Source organism: Bufo gargarizans, chromosome 7 (assembly GCF_014858855.1).
Source record: "Bufo gargarizans isolate SCDJY-AF-19 chromosome 7, ASM1485885v1, whole genome shotgun sequence".
NCBI classification, from domain to species: Eukaryota; Metazoa; Chordata; class Amphibia; order Anura; family Bufonidae; genus Bufo; species Bufo gargarizans.
In genome coordinates, this window is record NC_058086.1 from 69,433,685 (window position 1) to 69,455,668 (window position 21,984).

The window sequence follows — 21,984 nt, forward strand, 5'->3', positions numbered from 1 at the left end:
GGAGAAGGGTACAAAAGAATTTCCAAGGCATTAGATATACCATGGAACACAGTGAAGACAGTCATCATCAAGTTGAGAAAATATGGCACAACAGTGACATTACCAAGAACTGGACGTCCCTCCAAAATTGATGAAAAGACGAGAAGAACACTGGTCTGGGAGGCTACCAAGGGGCCTACAGCAACATTAAAGGAGCTGCAGGAATATTTGGCAAGTACTGGCTGTGTGCTACATGTAACAACAATCTCCCGTATTCTTCATATGTCTGGGCTATGGGGTAGAGTGGCAAGATGAAAGCCTTTTTTTTATGAAGAAAAACATCCAAGCCAGGATACATTTTGCAAAAACACATGTGAAGTCTCCCAAAAGCATGTGGGAAAAGGTGTTATGGTCTGATGAAACCAAGGTTGAACTTTTTGGCCATAATTCCAAAAGATATGTATGGCACAAAAACAACACTGCACATCACTAAAAGAACACCATAACCACAGTGAAGCATGGTGGTGGCAGCATCATGCCAAGGGGCTGTTTTTCTTCAGCTGGAACTGGGGCCTTAGTTAAGCTAGAGGGAATTATGAACAGTTCCAAATACCAGTCAATATTGGCACAAAACCTTCAAGCTTCTGCTGGAAAGCTGAACATGAAGAGGAACTTAATCTTTCTGCATGACAACGACCCAAAGCATACATCCAAATCAACAACGGAATGGCTTCACCAGAAGAAGATGAAAGTTTTGGAATGGCCCAGCCAGAGCCCAGACCTGAATCCGATTGAAAATCTGTGGGGTGATCTGAAGAGGGCTGTGCCCAGGAGATGCCCTCGCAATCTGACAGATTTTGAGTGTTTTTGCAAAGAAGAGCGGGCAAATCTTGGCAAGTCAAAATGTGCCATGCTGATAGACTCTTACCCAAAAAGACTGAGTGCTGTAATAAAATCAAAAGGTGCTTCAACAAAGTATTAGTTTAAGGGTGTGCACACTTATGCAACCATATTATTGAATTTTTATATTTTTTCTTCCCTCTACCTAAAAGATTTCAGTTTGTTTTTCAATTGAGTTGTACGGTTTATAGATCACATTAAAGGTGGAAAAAGTTCTGAAATGATTTATCTTTGTCTCATTTTTTTACATCACAGAAACCTGACATTTCAACAGGGGTGTGTAGACTTTTATATCCACTGTGTGTGTGTGTGTGTGTGTGTGTATATATATATATATGGTCTCTTTAAGGAAATGTCTGTGATTTTAAATCCATTATTTAGATATAAAGACATAGACGAGAAATACTGTTTATTTTTTAATGTAGTGATTCTTCTTTTATTTTTTAAAGAGCATCCGTCAGCATGATCAACCCTATTAAACAAGCCGTACAGCTTGGTAGGGTTGATCATGCTGATAAAACCGGCACCCGTATTATGACAGCCCATTGCTGACAAAAATGCATTCTTGTTCATATGCAAATAAGCTTACTGGAGCACCTATTGGCTGACCAGAACCCCCGGAGCAGCTTTCGGGAATACTCCTGCAGCTTCATTTCCTGCCCCCTTCGCTTGGATTGACAGGGCTTGATATCTCGTCTAGCCCTGTCTTCCAGTCTCTGCGCTTGCTCATTGGAGCTCCTGCTTCTTTCTAAGCAAGTATCGAGACCTATCATCTGGTAAATGAGCTGCATCTCTCAGCCTTGACTGGTCTCTTATAATAAACACATCAGCCCTGTCCACCACATAGGTGCGCTCCCTGCCGCTGTCACTCAGATATGCTGCCATTACTGTTAGTATTTTTACTTGAATTCCACGGACAAGTGGTGAGATATCTAGTCCTATCAATCCAGGTGAAGGGGAAAAGGACTGAAACTGAAGGGGGTGCAACAAACTGGTGCTCAGAGGGCTCTGACCAGCCCCTTGGAGCTCCAATTACCGGTAGATCATTTGCACATAAAAAAAATCTGTTTTCTCAGTAATGGGGCCACAGAGAGTTGTAATAAGGCTATCTTCTTTATTAACATGATCCCTTACTAATGGCAGAATAAAGTAGAGACAGGTGAGTTGATTTCAGCGGTCTGTCATTTATAAGTAAAAAGTAAGTGGTTGCCGAGAACCAACATCACAATCATTGCGGACTGGGCCTGGAAAAGAGTCCCGGCCACCTGAGAAGAGTCCTGGTTATTCATGAATTCCTGCTCTCCCGCCCACCTGCTGATGACTGACAGTCTTCTACCTAGTTGTCTCTCTTTCTGTCTAGGAGAGAACTGCCAATCATCAGCAGATGGGTGAGAGAGCAGGAGATTATGAATAACCAGGACTCATCTCAAGTAGATTTGACTCTTTTCAAGGCCTGGGCTGTAATGATTATGATGCTGGTTCTCGGCAACCACTTACTTTTAGCTTATGAGTAACACATGGCTGAAATCTGCATTTCTGTCACTAATTTATTCTGCCCTGAGTGAGGTCAGCATAAAGTTGATGACAAGTTCCCTTTAATCCCACATGGTAGTCAATGATTCTGCAGCTCCCTTGCCCACGCTCACCCATAGTTTGTCCAGAAATGTTCACAGCCTACCTGTTTAATGTTATCCTTCCTTCTGCATAGCAGACTGACTAACTGATGCCCATTGTAATATTATTTATAGCATATTATACCAAATAATAAAAGAGAATCATATGGAGACGGTGATTCATAATGCCTAGGAGCTGTCTCATTATGGTCACTCTCAAGAGGAATACAGCATTGAAAAATCTTCAAATGCTCACAATAAAACACAAAAAGAGGAGAACATGGCTTTCCTCTAGGGTACTATCTAAGGCAGGGATGCTCAACCTGCGGCCCTCCAGCTGTTGTAAAACTACAACTCCCACAATGCCCTGCTGTAGGCTGATACCTGTAGGCTGTTCGAGAATGCTAGGAGCTGTAGTTTTGCAACAGCTGGAGGGCCGCAGGTTGAGCATGCCTGATCTAAGGGACTGATGATATTACTCGGGACACAGACCACAAGAACAATGCTTTCTGAGTGGTACATGTATATCAGCACAGCTCAGTATTTAGCTTGTGGAGAATTACTCTCAAGGAGACCATGGCTGAAAGGTCCTGAAGATGACAGGACCTGGAGGTGTATCCCAATACCTAAATAATGTGTACAAAACCAAAAGGATAAAGCATGACTTTAAACCCCTTCAGGCATGGACCTTTGAGATGTGGAGTCGGGCTACAGGAGTTCCGAAGAACTGAATTTTTTATTCATACGTTTTAAACCTTGTACTAAGGTCTTCTTCAGTCAGTCTACACTTTTCAACCTTGTACTGAGGTCTTCTTCAGACAGTCTTCTACACATTTCAACTTTGTACTGAGGTCTTCTTCAGACAGTCTAGACGTTTCAACCTTGTACTAAGGTCTTCTTCAGACAGTCTACACGTTTCAGCCTTGTACTGAGGTCTTTTTTTTTAGACAATCTGCAAATCCGTGTTGTTGTAAACTATCTACTATGAAAAGTTGTCTAAAGCTTTTGTGTTGTCCACATGACTCCATAGAGGTCAATGAAAATGTAAAACGTTTGGCTTTTCCATTGACCAGTAAAACCAGGTAAAAAAAACAAGTAGTGTACTGAGCCCAGTACATCATGTCACACCAAGGTGACCCTGCTGTCTGGCACATCATCTCTAGTCTTCAGTTTTAGCCTGGCATACAGGCAAACTTTGCTATAGTGCTGTAGACAATAGATTGTTTTAATGTGTACCGTAGTTTTCTTAATTAAAAATAATGTAGTTTTAATATTTTCATTGTTTTTCAGTGGCTGCAATGGCGTCTGAGATCCTGATTCAGAATGATTTGCTGTGTTGCACCTCTGCAAACAACATGCAGCAGACAGCAATGAGTTCAGGTACGAAATATCATATCTGTTGAGGTCATTGTTTGACGTAGATGTTATAATAACTGTCAACCAAACGTATCACACAAAAGGCCGCCATAGAAATAAAAATCTATTTTTTGGAGATGTACTGTGTGCTGATATACAGACCAGCTCCAGGAGGGGCCCAACAAGCAAGTGGATGCATGTAGGGCTGCAATTATCAATTATTTTAGTAATCAAGTATTCTATCGATCTATCAATTATTCCAACGATTAATCAAGTACTCTAAGAAAAAAACTAATTTAAAGAACGTTTCCTTTATAAAAACTCATCAGCGCCCCCCCCCCGGTGCCATCATCAGACCCCCCTGCCATCAGTCCTCAGCGCCATAAGTGCCCAGACCCCAGTGCCATCAGTCCTCTGTACCATCAGCCCCCCTGTGCCATCAGTCTCCTCCATGCCATCAGCTCCCCCCCCAGTGCCATCAGTCCTCTGTGCCATCAGCCCCCCCATGCCATCATCAGACCCCTGTGCCATCAGTCCTCAGCGCCATCAACTCTCCCCCAATGCCATCAGGTTCCCCAGCCATAGTACCCCAGTGCCATCAGTTACCCACAGTGCCATCAGCTCCCCCCAGTGATTATTAGTCCTCTGTGCCATCAGCTCCCCCTATGCAATCAGTCCTCTGAGCCATTGGTCTTCTGTGACCTCCGCTCCCCCAGTGCCACCATCCTAGCCATCAGTCCCCAGCGCTAGTGGAAAAACGTACCTTTCCTGTAGGAGCGTCGCCTGACACTCTTCTTGCCTCTTCTTCTTTGCGCGCTGCACTGGGACCTGACGTCACACAGCATCAAATCATAGTGCACGCTGACGTCTACTATGTCCTGACGATGTGTCAGGATCCAGTCGGGTGACCACGGAGTGTGAGTAATAGCAAGCGCTTCACTCATGCTCCATGGTCACATGACACAAATGAATCCTCGATGCAGAAAAGTTACTCGAGTAGTCGTTGCAGCCCTAGATGTATGACATCTACTAAGTGACCTTCTCGAAATACCGTATGATGAACTAGAATGAGATGCTCCACATCTATACTAATAAAAGCCTTGTGTACGTGCGTGTGTGCCGATTTGTTAAGTGCGCATACGCATGGGCGTCCGGCAGGCAGTCTCTGTGAGTGGAGGTGAGAAGCCATATCCATCCTAGGGGTGGGCGATATAGATTTTGTGCATATCGTCTATATCGCTGGACCGCGATATGACCACGGAGCGGTAGTGAAGATCGGTTACCATGGCAGCCAGGACGCCACTGAAGCCCTGGCTGCCATGGTATATTAGTGAACAGCATTATACTCACGTGCGCCGTGGCCGCCGGTCGCTCCTTCTTCTGTCTGTGCGGCGCATTGCTAATGCTTATAGCATTAGCAATGTGCCGCACAGACCTATGAGAAGAAGGAGCGACCGGCGGCCACGGCGCACGTGAGTATAATGCTGCTCACTAATATACCATGGCAGCCAGGGCTTCAGTAGCGTCCTGGCTGCCATGGTAACCGATCGGAGCCCCAGCATTACACTGCTGGGACTCCTATCGGAACTGCCCACTGCCACCAATGATGGGGTGGAGGAGGGGGACCCTGTGGCCACTGCCACCAATAATTAATACTGGGGAGGGAGGGGGGTTGGTTGGTTTGAGTTACCAGAGGGGGCTGCTGATGGGTCCCTGTGCCGCGCATGCCCACTATAACAAACGGCACACAGACGCAGGGCACTCACACAGGGATTTTATGTGATGGGGCTGGAGTGTAATCCTACATAATAAAATCCCTGTGTGAGTGCCCTGTGTCCATGTGTGTGTGTGCCGTTTGGTATACTGGGCATGCGTGGCGCGGGGACCTATCAGCACACGGCGCTCCACCTGCGCCCAGCTCCCGCCGTGACTCCTCCTCCCCCTCCAGCTTCATCTGCAGACGCCTTACACCCCAGGATCCCCAACATTATACACATAGTACACTCCAACCCCCATCATTACACACATATTACACTCCAATCCCCATCATTACACTCCAATGAGGGTTGTAGTGAAATGATGGGGGTTGGAGTGTAATACATGTGTAATGCTCTCTGCCTGTAATAGCTTCCCTCACTTGCTACTGTGCGGACATTTCCTGACTTTGGTGGGCGGGTTAGGGTGAGATAGGAGCGAGTAGGATTCGGCCGCTGAGGGGACTAACATGTGCCCCCTGTGCTGACAGATACCCGGGGTCCAGAATAGGAGGTCCCCATCCACAGTGCTCCCAGCTTTGTCCTCCCAGGCTCTATGCAATGCTGCAGCAGGTACGGGCCACTCTCTGCCCGGTGTGCAGGCGTGGGCAGTGCATAAGGGTGTCGGTGAACGATACGTTGTGGCAGGCGGCGGTTGCCAGGCCCAGATCCCGGGGTGTCAGTCAGCTGCAGAGGAAGCCCGGGGGGGGGGGGGGGAGGCACGGTGGAGCTGGGCACAACAGCGGGCCGATGCGTAGGGGTGGGCGGTGTGTGCGGAGCGCCGTGTGATGATTGGCCGCAGCGCATGCGCACTTAACTAATCACACACGCACGGTCGCACAGGGACTTTATTATAGAGGATATATATCTATACTAATAAAAGCCCTGTGTACGTGCTCAGGGCTGGTGTCCATGCGTGTGTGCCGATTATAGAAGTGCGCATGCGCAGCGGACGGACACAAACACACACACACACACACACAGGCCAATCCAGGTCACAGAGCCGGGCTCGGGAGCACATCGGCGGGACAGCAGCGCTCAGGGAGGAGGACGCCGGTAGTCGGGCACAGCGGCTTTCAGAGTTACTCTGCCCGGAGCACACAGGACAGGGGAGCCGTCCACACTGAGAGCCGGCTATCTTACTCATTATGCCGCACTGCGCATGCGCCAGCTTCCCCACACGCGCAGTGCGGCCAGACGCCGCTCCATCGGCACACACTCCACGGACACTACATGTGCAGCATCCTATTGTAATGGCAGTCACTGTATTGCACCGGCCCCGCTCACTTACTACATGGTGAGGCAGGAGGCCGGGCGGGCGGCCAGGCACTGGTAGCGTAACTCACTAAGTGACGCCCCTGCTCCGCCCACTGCATGAATGAAGCAGGCGGCGCAGGCGCATGACGTAGTGAGTTACGCTGCCAGTGCCTGGCCGCCCGCCCGCCCGGCCTCCTGCCTCACCCTGTAGTAAGTGAAGAAGTGAAGATCGTTATTATTATTACAGTTATTCAAAGTATTACTACTCTGAGCGGGGCCGGTGCAATACAGTGACTGCACCGGGCCCCGCTGCCATTACATTCACACTAAACAGCGACACTGTTATGGGGGGATCTGTGGATATCAGCCACAGGTACCCCCCCATAATAGTGTCAGCCACAGGTACCCCCCCATAACAGTGTCAGCCACAGGTACCCCCCCATAACAGTGTCATTCACAGGTACCCCCCCATAACAGTGTCATCCACAGGTACCCCCCATAACAGTGTCAGCCACAGGTACCCGCCCGTAACAGTGTCATCCACAGGTACCCCCCCGTAACAGTGTCATCCACAGGTTCCCCCCCATAACAGTGTCATCCACAGGTACCCCCCCATAACAGTGTCATCCACAGGTACCCCCCATAACAGTGTCATCCACAGGTACCCACCATAACAACGTGTCATCCACAGGTACCCCCCATAACAGTGTCATCCACAGGTACCCCCCCATAACAGTGTCATCCACAGGTACCCCCCCAATAACAGTGTCATACACAGGTACCCCCCCCATAACAGTGTCATCCACCGGTACCCCCCCAAACAGTGTCATCCACCGGTACCCCCCCAAAACAGTGTCATCCACTGGTACCCCCCAATAACAGTGTCATACACAGGTACCCCCCCATAACAGTGTCATCCACCGGTACCCCTCAATAACAGTGTCGTCCACAGGTACCCCCCATAACAGTGTCATCCACAGGTACCCCCCCATAACAGTGTCATCCACAGGTACCCCCCATAACAGTGTCATCCACAGATACCCCCTCATAACAGTGTCATCCACAGGTACCCCCCATAACAGTGTCATCCACAGATACCCCCCCATAACAGTGTCATCCACAGGTACCCCCCCATAACAGTGTCATCCACAGGTACCCCCCCCATAACAGTGTCATCCACAGGTACCTCCCCATAACAGTGTCATCCACAGGTACCCCCCATAACAGTGTCATCCACAGGTACCCCCCATAACAGTCATCCACAGGTACCCCCCATAACAGTGTCATCCACAGGTACCCCCCCATAACAGTGTCATCCACAGGTACCCCCCCCATAGCAGTGTCATCCACAGGTACCCCCCCATAACAGTGTCATCCACAGGTACCCCCCCATAACAGTGTCATCCACAGGTACCCCCCCATAACGTGTCATCCACAGGTACCCCCCATAACAGTGTCATCCACAGGTACCCCCCCAAAACAGTGTCATCCACAGGTACCCCCCATAACGTGTCATCCACAGGTACCCCCCCATAACAGTGTCATCCACAGGTACCCCCCCAAACAGTGTCATCCACAGGTACCCCCCATAACCGTGTCATCCACAGGTACCCCCCCATAACAGTGTCATCCACCGGTACCCCCCCATAACAGTGTCATCCACAGGTACCCCCCAAAACAGTGTCATCCACCGTTACCCCCCCCATAACAGTGTCATCCACAGGTACCCCCCCATAACAGTGTCATCCACAGATACCCCCCCATAACAGTGTCATCCACAGATACCCCCCCATAACAGTGTCATCCACAGGTACCCCCCCATAACAGTGTCATCCACAGATACCCCTACATAACAGTGTTCTAGCGCCCGTTATTGTAATTGCCCGGGCTTAATGTCTAGTGTACTAATAAGTGTTTCCACTTAGCCAGTAAGTTGTAAAATCACATGTAGTCTTGATGCAAGAGCTGTAGAAAATTAGACGGATTTTATGTACACTGATCTATTGCTAAGCAAAGTTTATTGACATGAACATGGGCTTCTTAATATACATTTTGATTAGGGATGAGAGAATCGACTTCGGATGAAACATCCGAAGTCGATTCGCATAAAACTTAGTTTGAATACTTTACGGAGCGAGCACTCCGTACAGTATTAGAATGTATTGGCTCCTATGAGCCGAAGTTATAACTTTGCGAAGTCTCGAGACTTTGGGTAATAACTTCATAAATGTATTTCTACTGTAAAAACCTATTTCCCAAACTCAGGTTCGGTTCTATGTGGTACCTTGTATGAAGTTTTATGCAAATCGACTTCGGAGGTTTCATCCGAAGTCGATTCGCTCAGTCCCTAATTTTGATCAACTCTATAAGCTCTTTTGCCAACTTCCTGGTGACTCCACTGGCCTCGGATGGTGTGTGTGCAAGAAAGGCACATCTCTGCTGGAGCTCAGTGATATGCCACTCTTACACACATGACTGCTAAGGCTACCGATTGGCTGCATTGGTCTCACGACCATGAACTGGTCCCCTTCACTTCTGGTCCAGCGGGGACTGCAGCGCTAGAATGAAGGGAGTTTTTAGAGGTGTAGTCCTGCCTACAGTTTGAATTAAATTTTACAAGGCAGCCACTTTAAGTGCACTGGAGGCGGGGCTTCACTCAAGTGCACTTTTCTCTATGCATGACAGCTGTAGCATCCAACCATAAAACCACTACAGCTGTCACTAAAAGCAGAAGGCATGGGCCGAGTGTAGCCCTTCACAATGAAGCTCCGCCTCCATGGCACTTAAAGGTGCTGTCCTGTATAATTTAATTCACATTGTAGACTGAAATAAAAACTCCACAATAGGTATGTTTGTACTGCTCTCCCAGCCCCTGCCCTAGTGCTATCTAGTTTAGTACGGTCAGAATTGCTGACAGATTTCCTTTAGGGTCCATTCACACGTCCGTAGTGTATTGCGGATCCGCCATACACCCAGCCGGCACCCCCCATAAAACTGCCTATTCTTGTCCGCAATTGCGGACAAGAATAGGACATGTTCTATTTTTTTGCGGAGCCGCGGCCAGAAAGTTTGGGGCCGCACTCCGGAAATGCGGATGCGGAGAGCACATAGTATGCTCTTCGTATCCATTCCTATCCCATTGAGAATGAATGGGGTCCGCACCCGTTCCCCATATTGCAGAACGGATGCGGACCCATTTGCGGACGTGTGAATGGACCCTTAAAGGGATTTTCCGAGACTTTTATACTGATGACCTTTCCTCTGGATCGGTAAACAGTATCTGATCGGTGGGGGTCTGACACCCAGGACCCCTGTCGATCTGCTGTTTGATAAGTCAGCCGCCCTCGCAGATTTCCCCAGACAGAGTGACAACGACGTTCATTGGTCACATGGGCTATCTACAGCTCGGCCCCATAGAAGTGAATGGGACTGAGCTGTGATACCAAGCACTGCTGCATGGTGAGCTCAGAGAAGGCCGCGGCGCTGACAGGAGCGCTGGTGCTTTCTCAAGCAGCTGATCAGCGGGGGTCCATGGTGTCGGACCCCCTCTGCTCAGATACTGATGACCTATCCAGAGGAAAACCTTATGTTCACACGGTTTTAATTTCGTGCGCGGTTTGAGATAAAATCCATCTGAAATCACGGCAGATCCACATACCATTGTTTAAAATTTAAAAGTCGTGTTGCGCATCATATGACCATGGATTTTCGATGCACAGTGTTTGAAATCTGGAGAAGGCAAAGTGCAGCCAGGTAGCCCGATGTGGAAATGCTGCATCCGCAGCAGAGATCCCAGTGCTGGCCTCAGATGTGTTGCCCGGGGTTCTGCAGCATGTGCATGTCAGATATCTCACTACAGGTCCTGCTACCAGCGTGGCGCAGCATAGACGTATTGTTTAATACCGTCGGTGAGTCAAGCTGTTGGTTTCTATAGAAACCTCTCAGCCTATCGTGAAGTGCAGTTAGATGCTATAAATCCGTCCGCACAGTCCCCAGCAGTTGAGTGATAGGTCAGTGCACAGCTGTCTATACGCGGCGCGCCATGCAGAGATCACCCCGGAGACTTTCAGCTGTGAATATCGTCGGTAACTTTCTCCAAGGACGCAGGCATTCTGCCTCTGCTGCCGTCACCAGCCTCCAGCGCCGGCACAGGTCAGCCATCGAGGTGCTGTCCACCTCTACTCATAGAGTCATGGTGGCCATGTCGTCAGTCAGCGCAGAAGATGGGGCTGCCAGTGTCTCCCAGATAAAAAGTTAAGTTTTCTTGAGTATAACTTTTTCTGTGTTGCTCTCAGCAAATAGTATAGGTAATATCGTACGTTAATTTGAGAGATATTTGAACTTATTTTGATTAAGAAATGAATTTTTTATGATTTTTAAGGACAAATGCACCTCAAGGTAGATATTGTTCCATATTTCGGTTCTTTTGTCCTATAGTCCTAGTGCTGGACTGTTTGAAATGTCAAGTCTTTACTAACAATTGTCTGCGAAATATGAGGTCATGACGTTTAATAGGTAGCAGTCAAAGATCTGTAGAGAAGTGATGGGGAATTTTTACTTTTGTGACATCATCATAAATCAGCGCAGCCATTAAAGGGGTTGTCTCACTTTAGCAAATGGCCTTTATGATGAAGACAGAATTAATACAAGGCACTTACTAATGTATTGCAATTGTCCATATTGCTTTCTTTGCTGGCTGGATTCATTTTTCCATCGCATTATACACTGCTCGTGTCCAGGTGTTTTACGACCACCCTGTAATCCAATAGCAGTGGTCGTGCTTGCATATTATAAGTGGCTGGGACTGTGGGAGTGCACATAACCCCTGGATACGAGCAGTGTATAATGCGATGGAAAAATGAATCCAGCCAGCAAAGGAAGCAATATGGACAATCACAATACATTAGTAAGTGCCTTGTATTAACTTTCTCTGCATGATAAATGCCATTTAAGTGAGAGGACCCCTTTAATAAACACACTCTGTTGTGACATCACCACCATGGATTGCAGTCTACAAATATTTACACATTCACTTGATTGTGACATCATCACTGTAAGGACCAGCGATATTGGGACAATACCACAGTATATGTTTACATACTTTGGTGACAATACAATAAAGCCTGCAAATATTTACAGTCTTGTGAAAAAGTAAAGGCACCCCGTCTAAAGTATATTTTAACATAAGTAATCACGTGTACTTGCTTCTAATTTTAGGTCTACCTTTCACAGAAGCAACAAAATTATCATTTTAAATTGGCCATTTTTAAAGTAAAGTATTGCAGCGTACTACTATCACAGAGTGGTGTATGAATAAAGATCAGATATTGATATGTCCATAAAAAATAAAAAAAATATTGTTTGGGTTATTCTTACTATTTTGCAGGACTGTACACAAACGTTCTTTTATGACATCACATCACGTTTTTCCCATCCTTTTTACGTATGCAAAAACGTATATGTTAAATGGATGCCTCAGACTGATGCCACACAGTGGCATCCATTCACCATAGAGTTCCATTGTAAAAAAAAAAAAAAAAAGTATATATTATTTTTTACTGGACTGTGCTGCGTTTTCGTTTTTTTTGTTACGAATATGTCGATGTGAACCATAGAGGGACCATTTTCTCAATATACACTTAATATTGTAACAGACACTTTTGGGACAACACCACAATAACATTCATCCTACAGATATACTCACTATTGTGGCTTAAAGGGGTGTGGCAAGTTTTTAAAGGGGTTGTCTCACTTAAGAAAATGACATTTATCATGTAGAGAAAGTTAATACAAGGCACTTACTAATGTATTGTGATTGTCCATATTGCTTCCTTTGCTGGCTGGATTCATTTTTCCATTGCATTATACACTTCTTGTTGCCATGCAGTCCAGCAGAGGTGGCCGCGCTTGCACACTATAGGAAAAAGAGCCGACCTCTCTGATGGCCGGTACCGTAGAAGTGCGCTTAGGATGGCGCTTTTTCCTACAATGTGCAAGCACGGCCACCGTTGCTGGATTGCAGGGTGGTCGTAACAATTGAAATGAGAAGTGTATATTGTGATGGAAAAATGATTCAAGCCTACAAAGGAAAGCAATATGGACAAGAAAGTGTCTTGTATTAACTTTATGTACATGATAAATGCCATTTGCTGAAGTGAGAGATCCCCTTTAAGCTATCTCCGGTGCTCCCATAGAGAATGAATGGAGCAGCAGTGCACATTCACGATCTGCCGCTCCATCAGAGCGGTGGAAGTCCCAGCAGTTGGACCCCAGAGATCAGCTAGTTAAACCCCATCTGGGGTGGGCTAGTTAAACCCCACAACCTCTTCGATCACTATAAAGACCAACCCATGACATCATCACAATAGAGCACAATTTAGAAATGCCCAGTATTTTGGCATCCTCACAAAATTAGCACAGATATCCTATTGTGACAATATCCGAAAGAAGCACAGCCTATAAATACTCAAGTACAGCCTATACACACAAAAAGCTACTGGTACATAATCACAATATTGATTCAGCCCGTAAATACACCAAAGTGATTTTGAACTTGTAGTGCTGTGTCATGTATAGAACACAGCCTATAAACACCAGTGTTATAGGAAAAGTAAGTGTTACATTGGACAGAGATGAGGATAACACCTGCTGATAGGCCAAGACTCCAAACAGCTCTTATCCCTTTGGAGTTTGCAGTCTACTTTCCTTGTACATTCCCTGTTGTGCACATGTATGGACATATGGGAAAACTGGACAGCCCCTTTAAGTTACCCATATCCTTTACACCAGTAATTAAACAGTGAGCTACATTTTAATGTTTCTCTGACATAGGAAGCGGAAGACGTCCAACTTCAAAATACACCAAAGTTGGAGAACGTCTGCGTCATGTCATCCCAGGCCACATGCAGTGTTCGATGACTTGTGGAGGCCGTGCATGTAAATATGAAAATCCCACACGGTGGAGTGATGAGGAACAAGCTATTAAGGGACTGTACTCCTCCTGGTAAGCACTTAACCGATCCTTCATTACTCATGCGGAAGTGAAGTATTGATTTCTGTCTATTTAAAGCAAACACTGTAACACAATCTTCTCCCTTATCCCAACGCTATGTTTACATGTTGATTTTGTAGATCTATATATATACCGTATATATATATAACTGTGCAAAGTTTTAGGTGTGGAAAAATACTGCAAAGGAAGAATGATTTCAAAAATAGAAGTGTTAATGGTTTATTTGTATGAATTAACAAAATGCTAAGTGAATGGAACCCGTCAGATGCCTCCCTGATGGTATTACATGATGGTAAGTATTTGCCTGTATTTCTCAGCATTGAGGACACCATTAATCCTGACCACACTGAGGACCATAGACGCAGAGGTTGGCCAAGGAAACTTAGTGCAGCGGATGAAAGACAAATCATTGTTACTTCCGTTCGAAATCTGAAAATGTTGAGCAGTGTCAGAAACTCAGAATTGCCTCCAAGCCTCCTGGATCCAGGTACATCCATGCAATGTTCACAGACGTCTGACCAGAAGAGGTCTTCATGGGAGAATTGTAACCAAAAAGCCATACCTATGACGTGGAAATAAGGCCAAGCAAATCAGCTATGCACGAAAAACCTAGGAACTGGGATGCAGAAAAATGACAGCGTGTGCTCTGTACTAATGAGTCAAAATTTTAAATCTTTGGCTGTAACAGAAGGACATTGTTCGCAGAGGGGCTGGAGAGCGGTACAATAAAGAATGTCTACAGGCAACAGTGAAGCATGGTGGAAGTTCCTTGCAAGTTTGGGCTGCATTTTAGCAAATGGAGCTGGGGATTTGGTCAGTATTAATGGTGTCCCCAACGCTGAGAAATCCAGCCAGATACTTATCCATTATGTAGTATCATTAGGTAGGCGTTTAATTGGCTCCAAAAGTATTCTTTAACAAGACAATGACCCCAACAGTGATGGCCAGTTCGCAGTGTTCGCCGACGAACACATGCGATCTGCCATCTTTATTCCCAAGCCCGGCGATGCAGAGGTAAGTCCTTTTGGGAATAAAGATGGCAGATCCCATGTGTTTGTCGGCGAACACTGCGAACTGGCCATCACTGGACCCCAAACATACAGCCAATGTCATTAAGCACTATCAGTGTAAAGAAGAACAAGGAGTCCTGGAAGTGTTGATATGGCCTCCACAGAGCCCTGATCTCAACATCATCCAGTCTGTCTGGGATTACATGAAGAGACAGAAGGAATTTGAGCAACCCTACATCCATAGAAGATCTGTGGTTTGTTCTTCAAGATGTTTGGAACAACCTCCCTACCGAGTTTGTTCACAAACTGTATGCAAGTGTACCTAGAGGAACTGATGCTGTTTTGAAGGCAAAGGGTGGTCACATTAGATACTGATTTGATTTCTCTTTTGTTCATTCACTTTGCATTTTGGTAATTTTAGTTTGGCTGAATCCCAGCATATTTGCTGTGTAGCGGCCAGATCTCTGCTGGACGACTTTATTGTCAAAGGGCGCTCGCGGGCAATCCGGTAACATTCGGCAATGCTGGTCCCAGAGAGCTCTGGCAGGCTGTTCTTTGCTGGAACTAGTAACGGCAGTGTGAAACTAGCCTATATATGATGTAAGACTTCTATTACTTTGCCCATATCTATGTTTCAGTATTAAAAAAGCTCTTGTTTTTTGGTACATATTTTGGCTCATGCCAAAACAAGAGGTTGTCTGGTTTAGGAAACTAATTTTCAAATATGATATTAGGGAATGCTAAGCCATCAGAGAAAGACCCTCTAATTCAAAAGAGGCGAGAGGAGCTAAAAAGAGAGTCTCTTGCATTGGAGGACTTGGCCCATCTCATTTACCATTTTCTACACCAGTTTTAGACGCTCAAAAGGGGTCTTAACATTTAGAACTGGCGCTGGATGCGCCAAAGTTATGGAGAGGCCTGCACCTCTACATAACTTTGGTGGATCCACCATTTGTTTAGGGCTTAATAAATGTGCCCCTAAATGTTTAACTGGGTCCTGTATGAAGAAAGCAGACGAACGTCAGAAAAGAATTGCCAACTTGACTAATTTTATGCTTATTTCAGGATCACCGACAATATACTAGCAATGGCGAGACCATCCACGGAAATCTTAGAAAAGTATAACATCATTAAGCAGTTCCAGAGGTAATTGTATAATACAATATGCATTCATTGTACAGCAAAACAGTTGTCAACATTGCAGCCATAACAAGTGTTGAAGGGCCAGCACCCGAAGGGGCTGTCTGTGGATGGAAATTTGGGTTGGCTATTCTCCCTTGACATATTCTAAAGCTTGTTAAAAAGGCAAAAACTGACTCAAAAGGAGCCCCTTCCAAGATGGTTCTCTTTCTCTAGGAGTTACCTCTTGGCATTTTATTTTTGCATTTTATTTTCCCACTGAGCGTTGCAGTGAAGTCTCCATACACAGCTGGTCTCCTTAGAGGGGTTGTGTCAACTCATACATTGGGGCCATAGAGCTAGGATATGCCCCCAATGTCTGATATGTGCGGGTCCCACCTCTGTGACCTGCACCTATCTCTAAAACGGGAGTGCCGAGAATAGCTGATCCGCACACTTGGCTATTTTCAGAAGATCCATATGAGTGGAAAGCGCACTGCGCAATCGCGGCCACCGTTCCATTCACTTCTATGAGGCTGACGGAAATAATCAAGCCCATACAAATAAATGTAGGGTGGCCTCTCATGCGCAGTCCGCTCTCATTTTAGATATGCTCTCAATGTATGCAATGACACAACCCCTTTAAATAGGTTATCCAACCACTATAATGCCCGGGCCCCTCATACTCTTTATACTTACCCCGCTCCCCGAAACATGCGTCACTTCTGATGCCCGGACAACCACCGCTGCATCAAAACATCCGGCGATGGGGTGGGATGCAGCCAATACCAGGCCGGGAGGCTCGTCCCCCATCACGGCCTGCTATTGGTTGCATCCTCCCCCGATTTCAGTCGCCGAATGTTTTGATCCGCGCGACAGGGAGATGCAGTGGGGGACGCCCGGACATTGAAGCGACGCTGGTGCTGGGAAGCAGGTTAAGTATAACCATTATGAGGGGCCCGGGCATTTTGAGGAGCATTATAGGGGTTGGATAACCCCTTTAAGGAGAGCCATTACCTTCCCTGAGCTGCTTTTTAAATTTTTTCTAATAAAAAAAATGTCCTCTTTAGTTCAATTTCCTCCTCTCTGCGTTCTTCTGGTCACGTGAAATTCCACATATATTGCAGTTCTGTGCTGGATACAGGTGTACTACAGTATGTACATCATTTTATACTTTATTTTTTTTGCTTGTGAATAGGTTGGGCTCCTACACAGTCTAAAAATGGCAGCTTTGTTTAGGAGGCAGTACTATCTGTGTCTACATAATTTGCAAGAAGAAACAATGAAGCAGTATCATCTGCACCTCTGTCATTTATAGGAAGAAACTGGAAGGCAGTATTATTTAGGCATATATCATTAAGAAGGCAAAACAGGGAGGCAGTACTATCTGTATCTACATAATTTACAAGAAGAAATAACAAGGCAGTGCTATCTGTGCATAAATCATTACAAGGCAAAACACGAAGGCATTACTATATGTCTACATCATTTACAAGAAGAAACAAGGAGGCAGTACTATCTGTACCTCTGTCATTTATAGGAAGAAACTTGAAGGCAGTATTATTTAGGCATATATCATTAAGAAGGCAAAACAAAACGTTTCCGTTTAGTCCTCATGCATTCGGAATGGAAAGAGATCCGTCCAGGATGCATCAGGACGTCTTCCATTCTGGCAGCATTGCGTTTTGTGACCGGACAAAAAACTGCTGCAAGCTGCGGTTTTGTGTCCGGTCATAAAAACGGAAAAAAACTGATCCGGCACTGAAAACAATGTAAGTCAATGGTGACTGATCCGTTTTTTTCTGGAGCCTACAAAACCGGATTTATTTAATGATGGATCTGTTTTTTTTTCCCCATTTTGATTTCACAGAACCGTATCCTAACGGAACGGATGCATCCTGATGTGTAATCAAAACGGACCCGTTTAATTCCGGTATTGAGATCCTCTGCCGGATCTCGATACCGGAATTAACAACGCAAGTGTGAAACGGGGAGGCAGTACTGTCTCTGCTTACGTTACTTACAGGAAGGCAGTCCTATCTGTGCAAATCACTGACAACTGATTAGTGGTTTAAGTTCCACCCTATTAAGTATAAATCACTGGCTAAAGGAACGTTGTGAAGGAATTAGTAAAACTACGTCTTTATTTAAATTTGATTAAAATATGAACAGGGGAAAGAACTCTAACCTCATATAAAAAAAAATTATAATATGCGTTTTGCCATTATTAGGCTTGTCTGGAGCAGTTTAGAAGTGGGGATAGACAAACAACAAAAAAGCGCCAGCCTCTGTCTAGAGGCAGCGGCAACAGCGCTATGATGGCCGTACGCGGCTGTGAGAACGCGCAGCTGATAAGGAGAAAACCCCTCCCCTTAGCCGGATCAAGCCCCTAGGGCGGCCAATGGACAAGCCTAAAAATGGCGAAACGCGTTTTTTATTTTTTATATTAGGTTAGAGTTCTTTCCCCTGTTCATATTTTAATCAAGTTTAAATAAAGAGGTAGTTTTAGTCGTCCTATCTGTGCCCCTTACTACATTAGACTGAAACCTGAGCATAATATAGAAAATAACAAATCCACCCACGTGTCCTTAAAAAAAACAAAGTCGCCCTCCATCACAAAGGTAGCTACGTGTTTGACCTATATAAAGTTTGACCTAAAATCTCGTATCCACGTCATAAAGTAGAAAACACGCTAATATTAAATGTGCCCCTGATTCTTGTTTACTTCTATTTCCAAGCTGCGGTATAAAAACAGTAATTAACCTGCAGCGCCCCGGGGAGCACGCGAGCTGTGGGAATCCTTTAGAGCAAGAAAGTGGGTTCACTTATCTTCCAGAGGTCTTTATGGAAGGCTGAAAGTAAGTCTTATCCTGCTGTTTGTTCCCATTAATTATGAAACAGCATCAATTTGAGCTGCTGGGCAGAGCGGCGAGGAGCGTTGTGTAAGAGTCTACATTTGTGTCCGCCGCTCGTTGCCCGGAGTAATTGGAAGGTAAGTTCCACGCTGGGTTGTCACATATGTTCTGGACACTGGCTTTGTTAAATACCGCCTTTCCTTCCTGTTACATTGGCCGTGCTCTGCTAAATGTATTGTAATTAAATCTATATAGAAATGAATTCCTATTACAGTGTAGCTCAGAAAATAGTCTTCTGGTCCTGGGTCACCCATAATAAAGCTCAGGGTTCCTATTGCAAAATTTTTAATGCTTAGTATTGGATCACAAACCCCTCGACAGATCATTGAGCTGGATAAGCTGAAGCTGATTCCTCGCTTTTTAAAGTCTGCCACTTTTAGGGAATTGCATTATTAGCGATTGTAGCTATATCTGGAGTCTCTCTCTTTACAAGGTAGGAATAATGCTGCATATTAGTGGGCTGTAGAGAGGCCGCCAAACTGACGCCCCCTTCCAGGCAGAGGTGCAACTTCAGCCAATGGCTGCAGAGTTCGTGTCAGTGAAAGGGGGGGGGATCTCTTTGGCAACTTCGTCTGTACAGTGGAGTTAAAGGGATTTTACAAAAATATAAGCTCATCCCCTATACACAGGGTAAGGGATAAGCATTTGGTCGGTGGGGGTGTGACCGCAGGGACAAGCACTAATCGCAAGAAGTGGGGGTCCCGAGTTCCCCAAATGAATGGAGCGACCCTCGAGCATGTACGCTACATTCATTCTCTATAGAACTGCTGAATATAGCCGAGTGTCATTGTGCATGCTTGACTATCGCTTCATTCATACAGAGGGATAGAAGTCCCATGTTCATGTCATTGATAGGAGGGTCCTAGCGGTGAGACCCCCACTGTGCAGATGCTTATTCCCCATCTTGGGCAGATTAAAAATTAATTATCATGGCACAAACCCTTTAAAGAGGACCTTTCACCACTCCTGACATGCCTGTTTTAATAGCTTCATGTATTCCCCGTGTAATAACAATTCTGGAGCATCTATTCTTATGGCTCTGTGTTGTGCCATTCCTGTATTATTTCTACTAGAATTAATTGCCAGCAGTCTGCAGTAAGGGTACAGGAGGGCGGTAACCAGTTAGGGGTGTGTACCTGCACAGACTGACTCCATCCAATCAGTGCTGCCATTTTCAGACTGTCCAGGTACACGCCCCCAACTGACTACCTCCCCTCTGTACCATTACTGCAGACTGCTAGCAATTCATTCATAACTTCAAGTAGAAACAATACAGGAATGGCACAACAAAGAGTCATAAGAATAGAGGCTCCAGAATTGTTATTACATGGTGGACGCACAAAGCTATTAAAACTTGCAATTAGGGGATCAGCGTGAAAGAAGGAACAGCCCTGGTATCTAGTTAGGAAATAGGCTCGGAGTTTCACTTTAACTTATTGACAAGGCTCCTGGACAAAACGCTTGTCATGCTTGTCACCCTTATTAAAGGGCCTCCTATTGATATGCAATAAATGTATGTGAGGAGGACCCCTTTAAATGTTAGATTGTGCAGTGAATCCATGTCCTTCCTCTGAACAGCACAATGAAACAATCAGCCGCTTGAAAAGACATAATGATGAATGCTGGGCCTAGTAATTAGGATATAAGACCCTTTTTACACCTCCGAATTATACCGGTAGTCACATTTCACACATTCGGCGCTATTCACCATCAGGACGGCTCCCTGTTCTGTCCTTTGTCATAAATGTGTTATCTCCCTGACCACTAATTACCAGGTGTTCTTTATGTGAGGCCACAGCAAGCAGAGCGGCCCCAGTACGTGTTGTGTGTGAATGCTCCTCACACTTCAGGAGTCAAAAAAAGTCTCTTTTTCTCTTTCAGTCTATTTTTATAACTTTGGATGGAAAGATTATGGTGTCGCCTCCCTGACAACCATTCTCGACATGGTCAAGGTTATGTCTTTTGCCTTACAAGAAGGAAAAGTAGCTATTCACTGCCATGCTGGGCTTGGGCGGACAGGTAAGGTGGCTCTGTAGAGTTGTAGTCCTTCCGGTGACCGGTAACAAATTCTATACCTTAATACGGCTGCCTATACACCTTCCATGAGAATGGTAACCCTGCCTAGTTGTAGTATGGTAGCGGAGGGGGAAATCTATTGCTGCGTAACTTGGCAGAGATATCTAGTATTTCTGGAAAGAGAAATAAAGTACACTCGTTGAAAAAAATACCGCACCCAGGTGGAAATGTCGGATTGCTGCAAAACTCTGCATGCCGTTATGTCTCAGGGCAGATATATAAATGATTATAGGTGTGGTCTGATTAGACACTGGATCTTGCCACAAGAGGGTGTAGAAGTGCTTCACCTGCTGCCAGAGGCTACTTTTGGGAAGTGTACCCCTCAGGGCTCGTTCACACGACCGTGCCATTTTTTGCGGTCTGCAAATTGCGGATCTGAAAAAAACTGATGCCGCCCGTGTGCCTTCAGTAATTAGCGGAACAGGAGGCCCATTAACGAATAATTTTTGTGGGGCCACGGAACGGAGCAACGAATGCGGACAGCACACAGAGTGCTGTCCGCATCTTTTGCGGACCCATTGAAATGAATGGTTCCGTATACGGACCGTATAAGGAACGCAAAATACAGCCCGTATACGGAACGCAAAAAAACGCTCGTGTGAACGAACCCTTAGTGAGAGATCGTTGACATTGGGGAAATATACGAAGGCTAGTTTCACACTAGCGCTGAAATGATCCTGCAAGCTGTTCTGGCAGAGGAACACCCTGCAGGAGTTCATTGCATCCGACATAGCCGGAAGGGGCAGGAGCACTGCCAGGCCCCATGGACTATAATGGGACCCATCAGGGATCCAGCCTGTTTCTGGCATTAGTGCTGAGAATCGGCTGGGCAAATACTGCTGTAAGCAGCATTTTTTTGTCCAGTTGAATCCCGTAACGAATGCCGGAACCAGGCCAGGTCCCTGCCAGGCCCCATTATAGTCCACAGGCTCTGGCGAGGAAAGGTAGTATCCGGCAATGTCGGATACAGTGAACTTTGGCAGGCTGTTCCTA

At 45.8% G+C, this 21,984-nt stretch overlaps 1 protein-coding gene across 1 annotated transcript in view; it reads left to right on the forward strand.

The window, feature by feature from the left end:
* The window catches only part of PTPDC1 (protein tyrosine phosphatase domain containing 1), a 107,098-nt gene that overhangs the window by 68,625 nt on the left and 16,489 nt on the right, over positions 1 to 21,984 (forward strand). The window contains exons 3-7 of the mRNA XM_044300989.1: positions 3,783 to 3,872; positions 13,691 to 13,862; positions 15,947 to 16,027; positions 18,739 to 18,858; positions 20,797 to 20,934. Coding sequence (XP_044156924.1) covers positions 20,859 to 20,934 — 76 coding nt within the window. The 5' untranslated portion in view covers positions 3,783 to 3,872; positions 13,691 to 13,862; positions 15,947 to 16,027; positions 18,739 to 18,858; positions 20,797 to 20,858. The remainder of the gene's footprint in view (positions 1 to 3,782; positions 3,873 to 13,690; positions 13,863 to 15,946; positions 16,028 to 18,738; positions 18,859 to 20,796; positions 20,935 to 21,984) is intronic.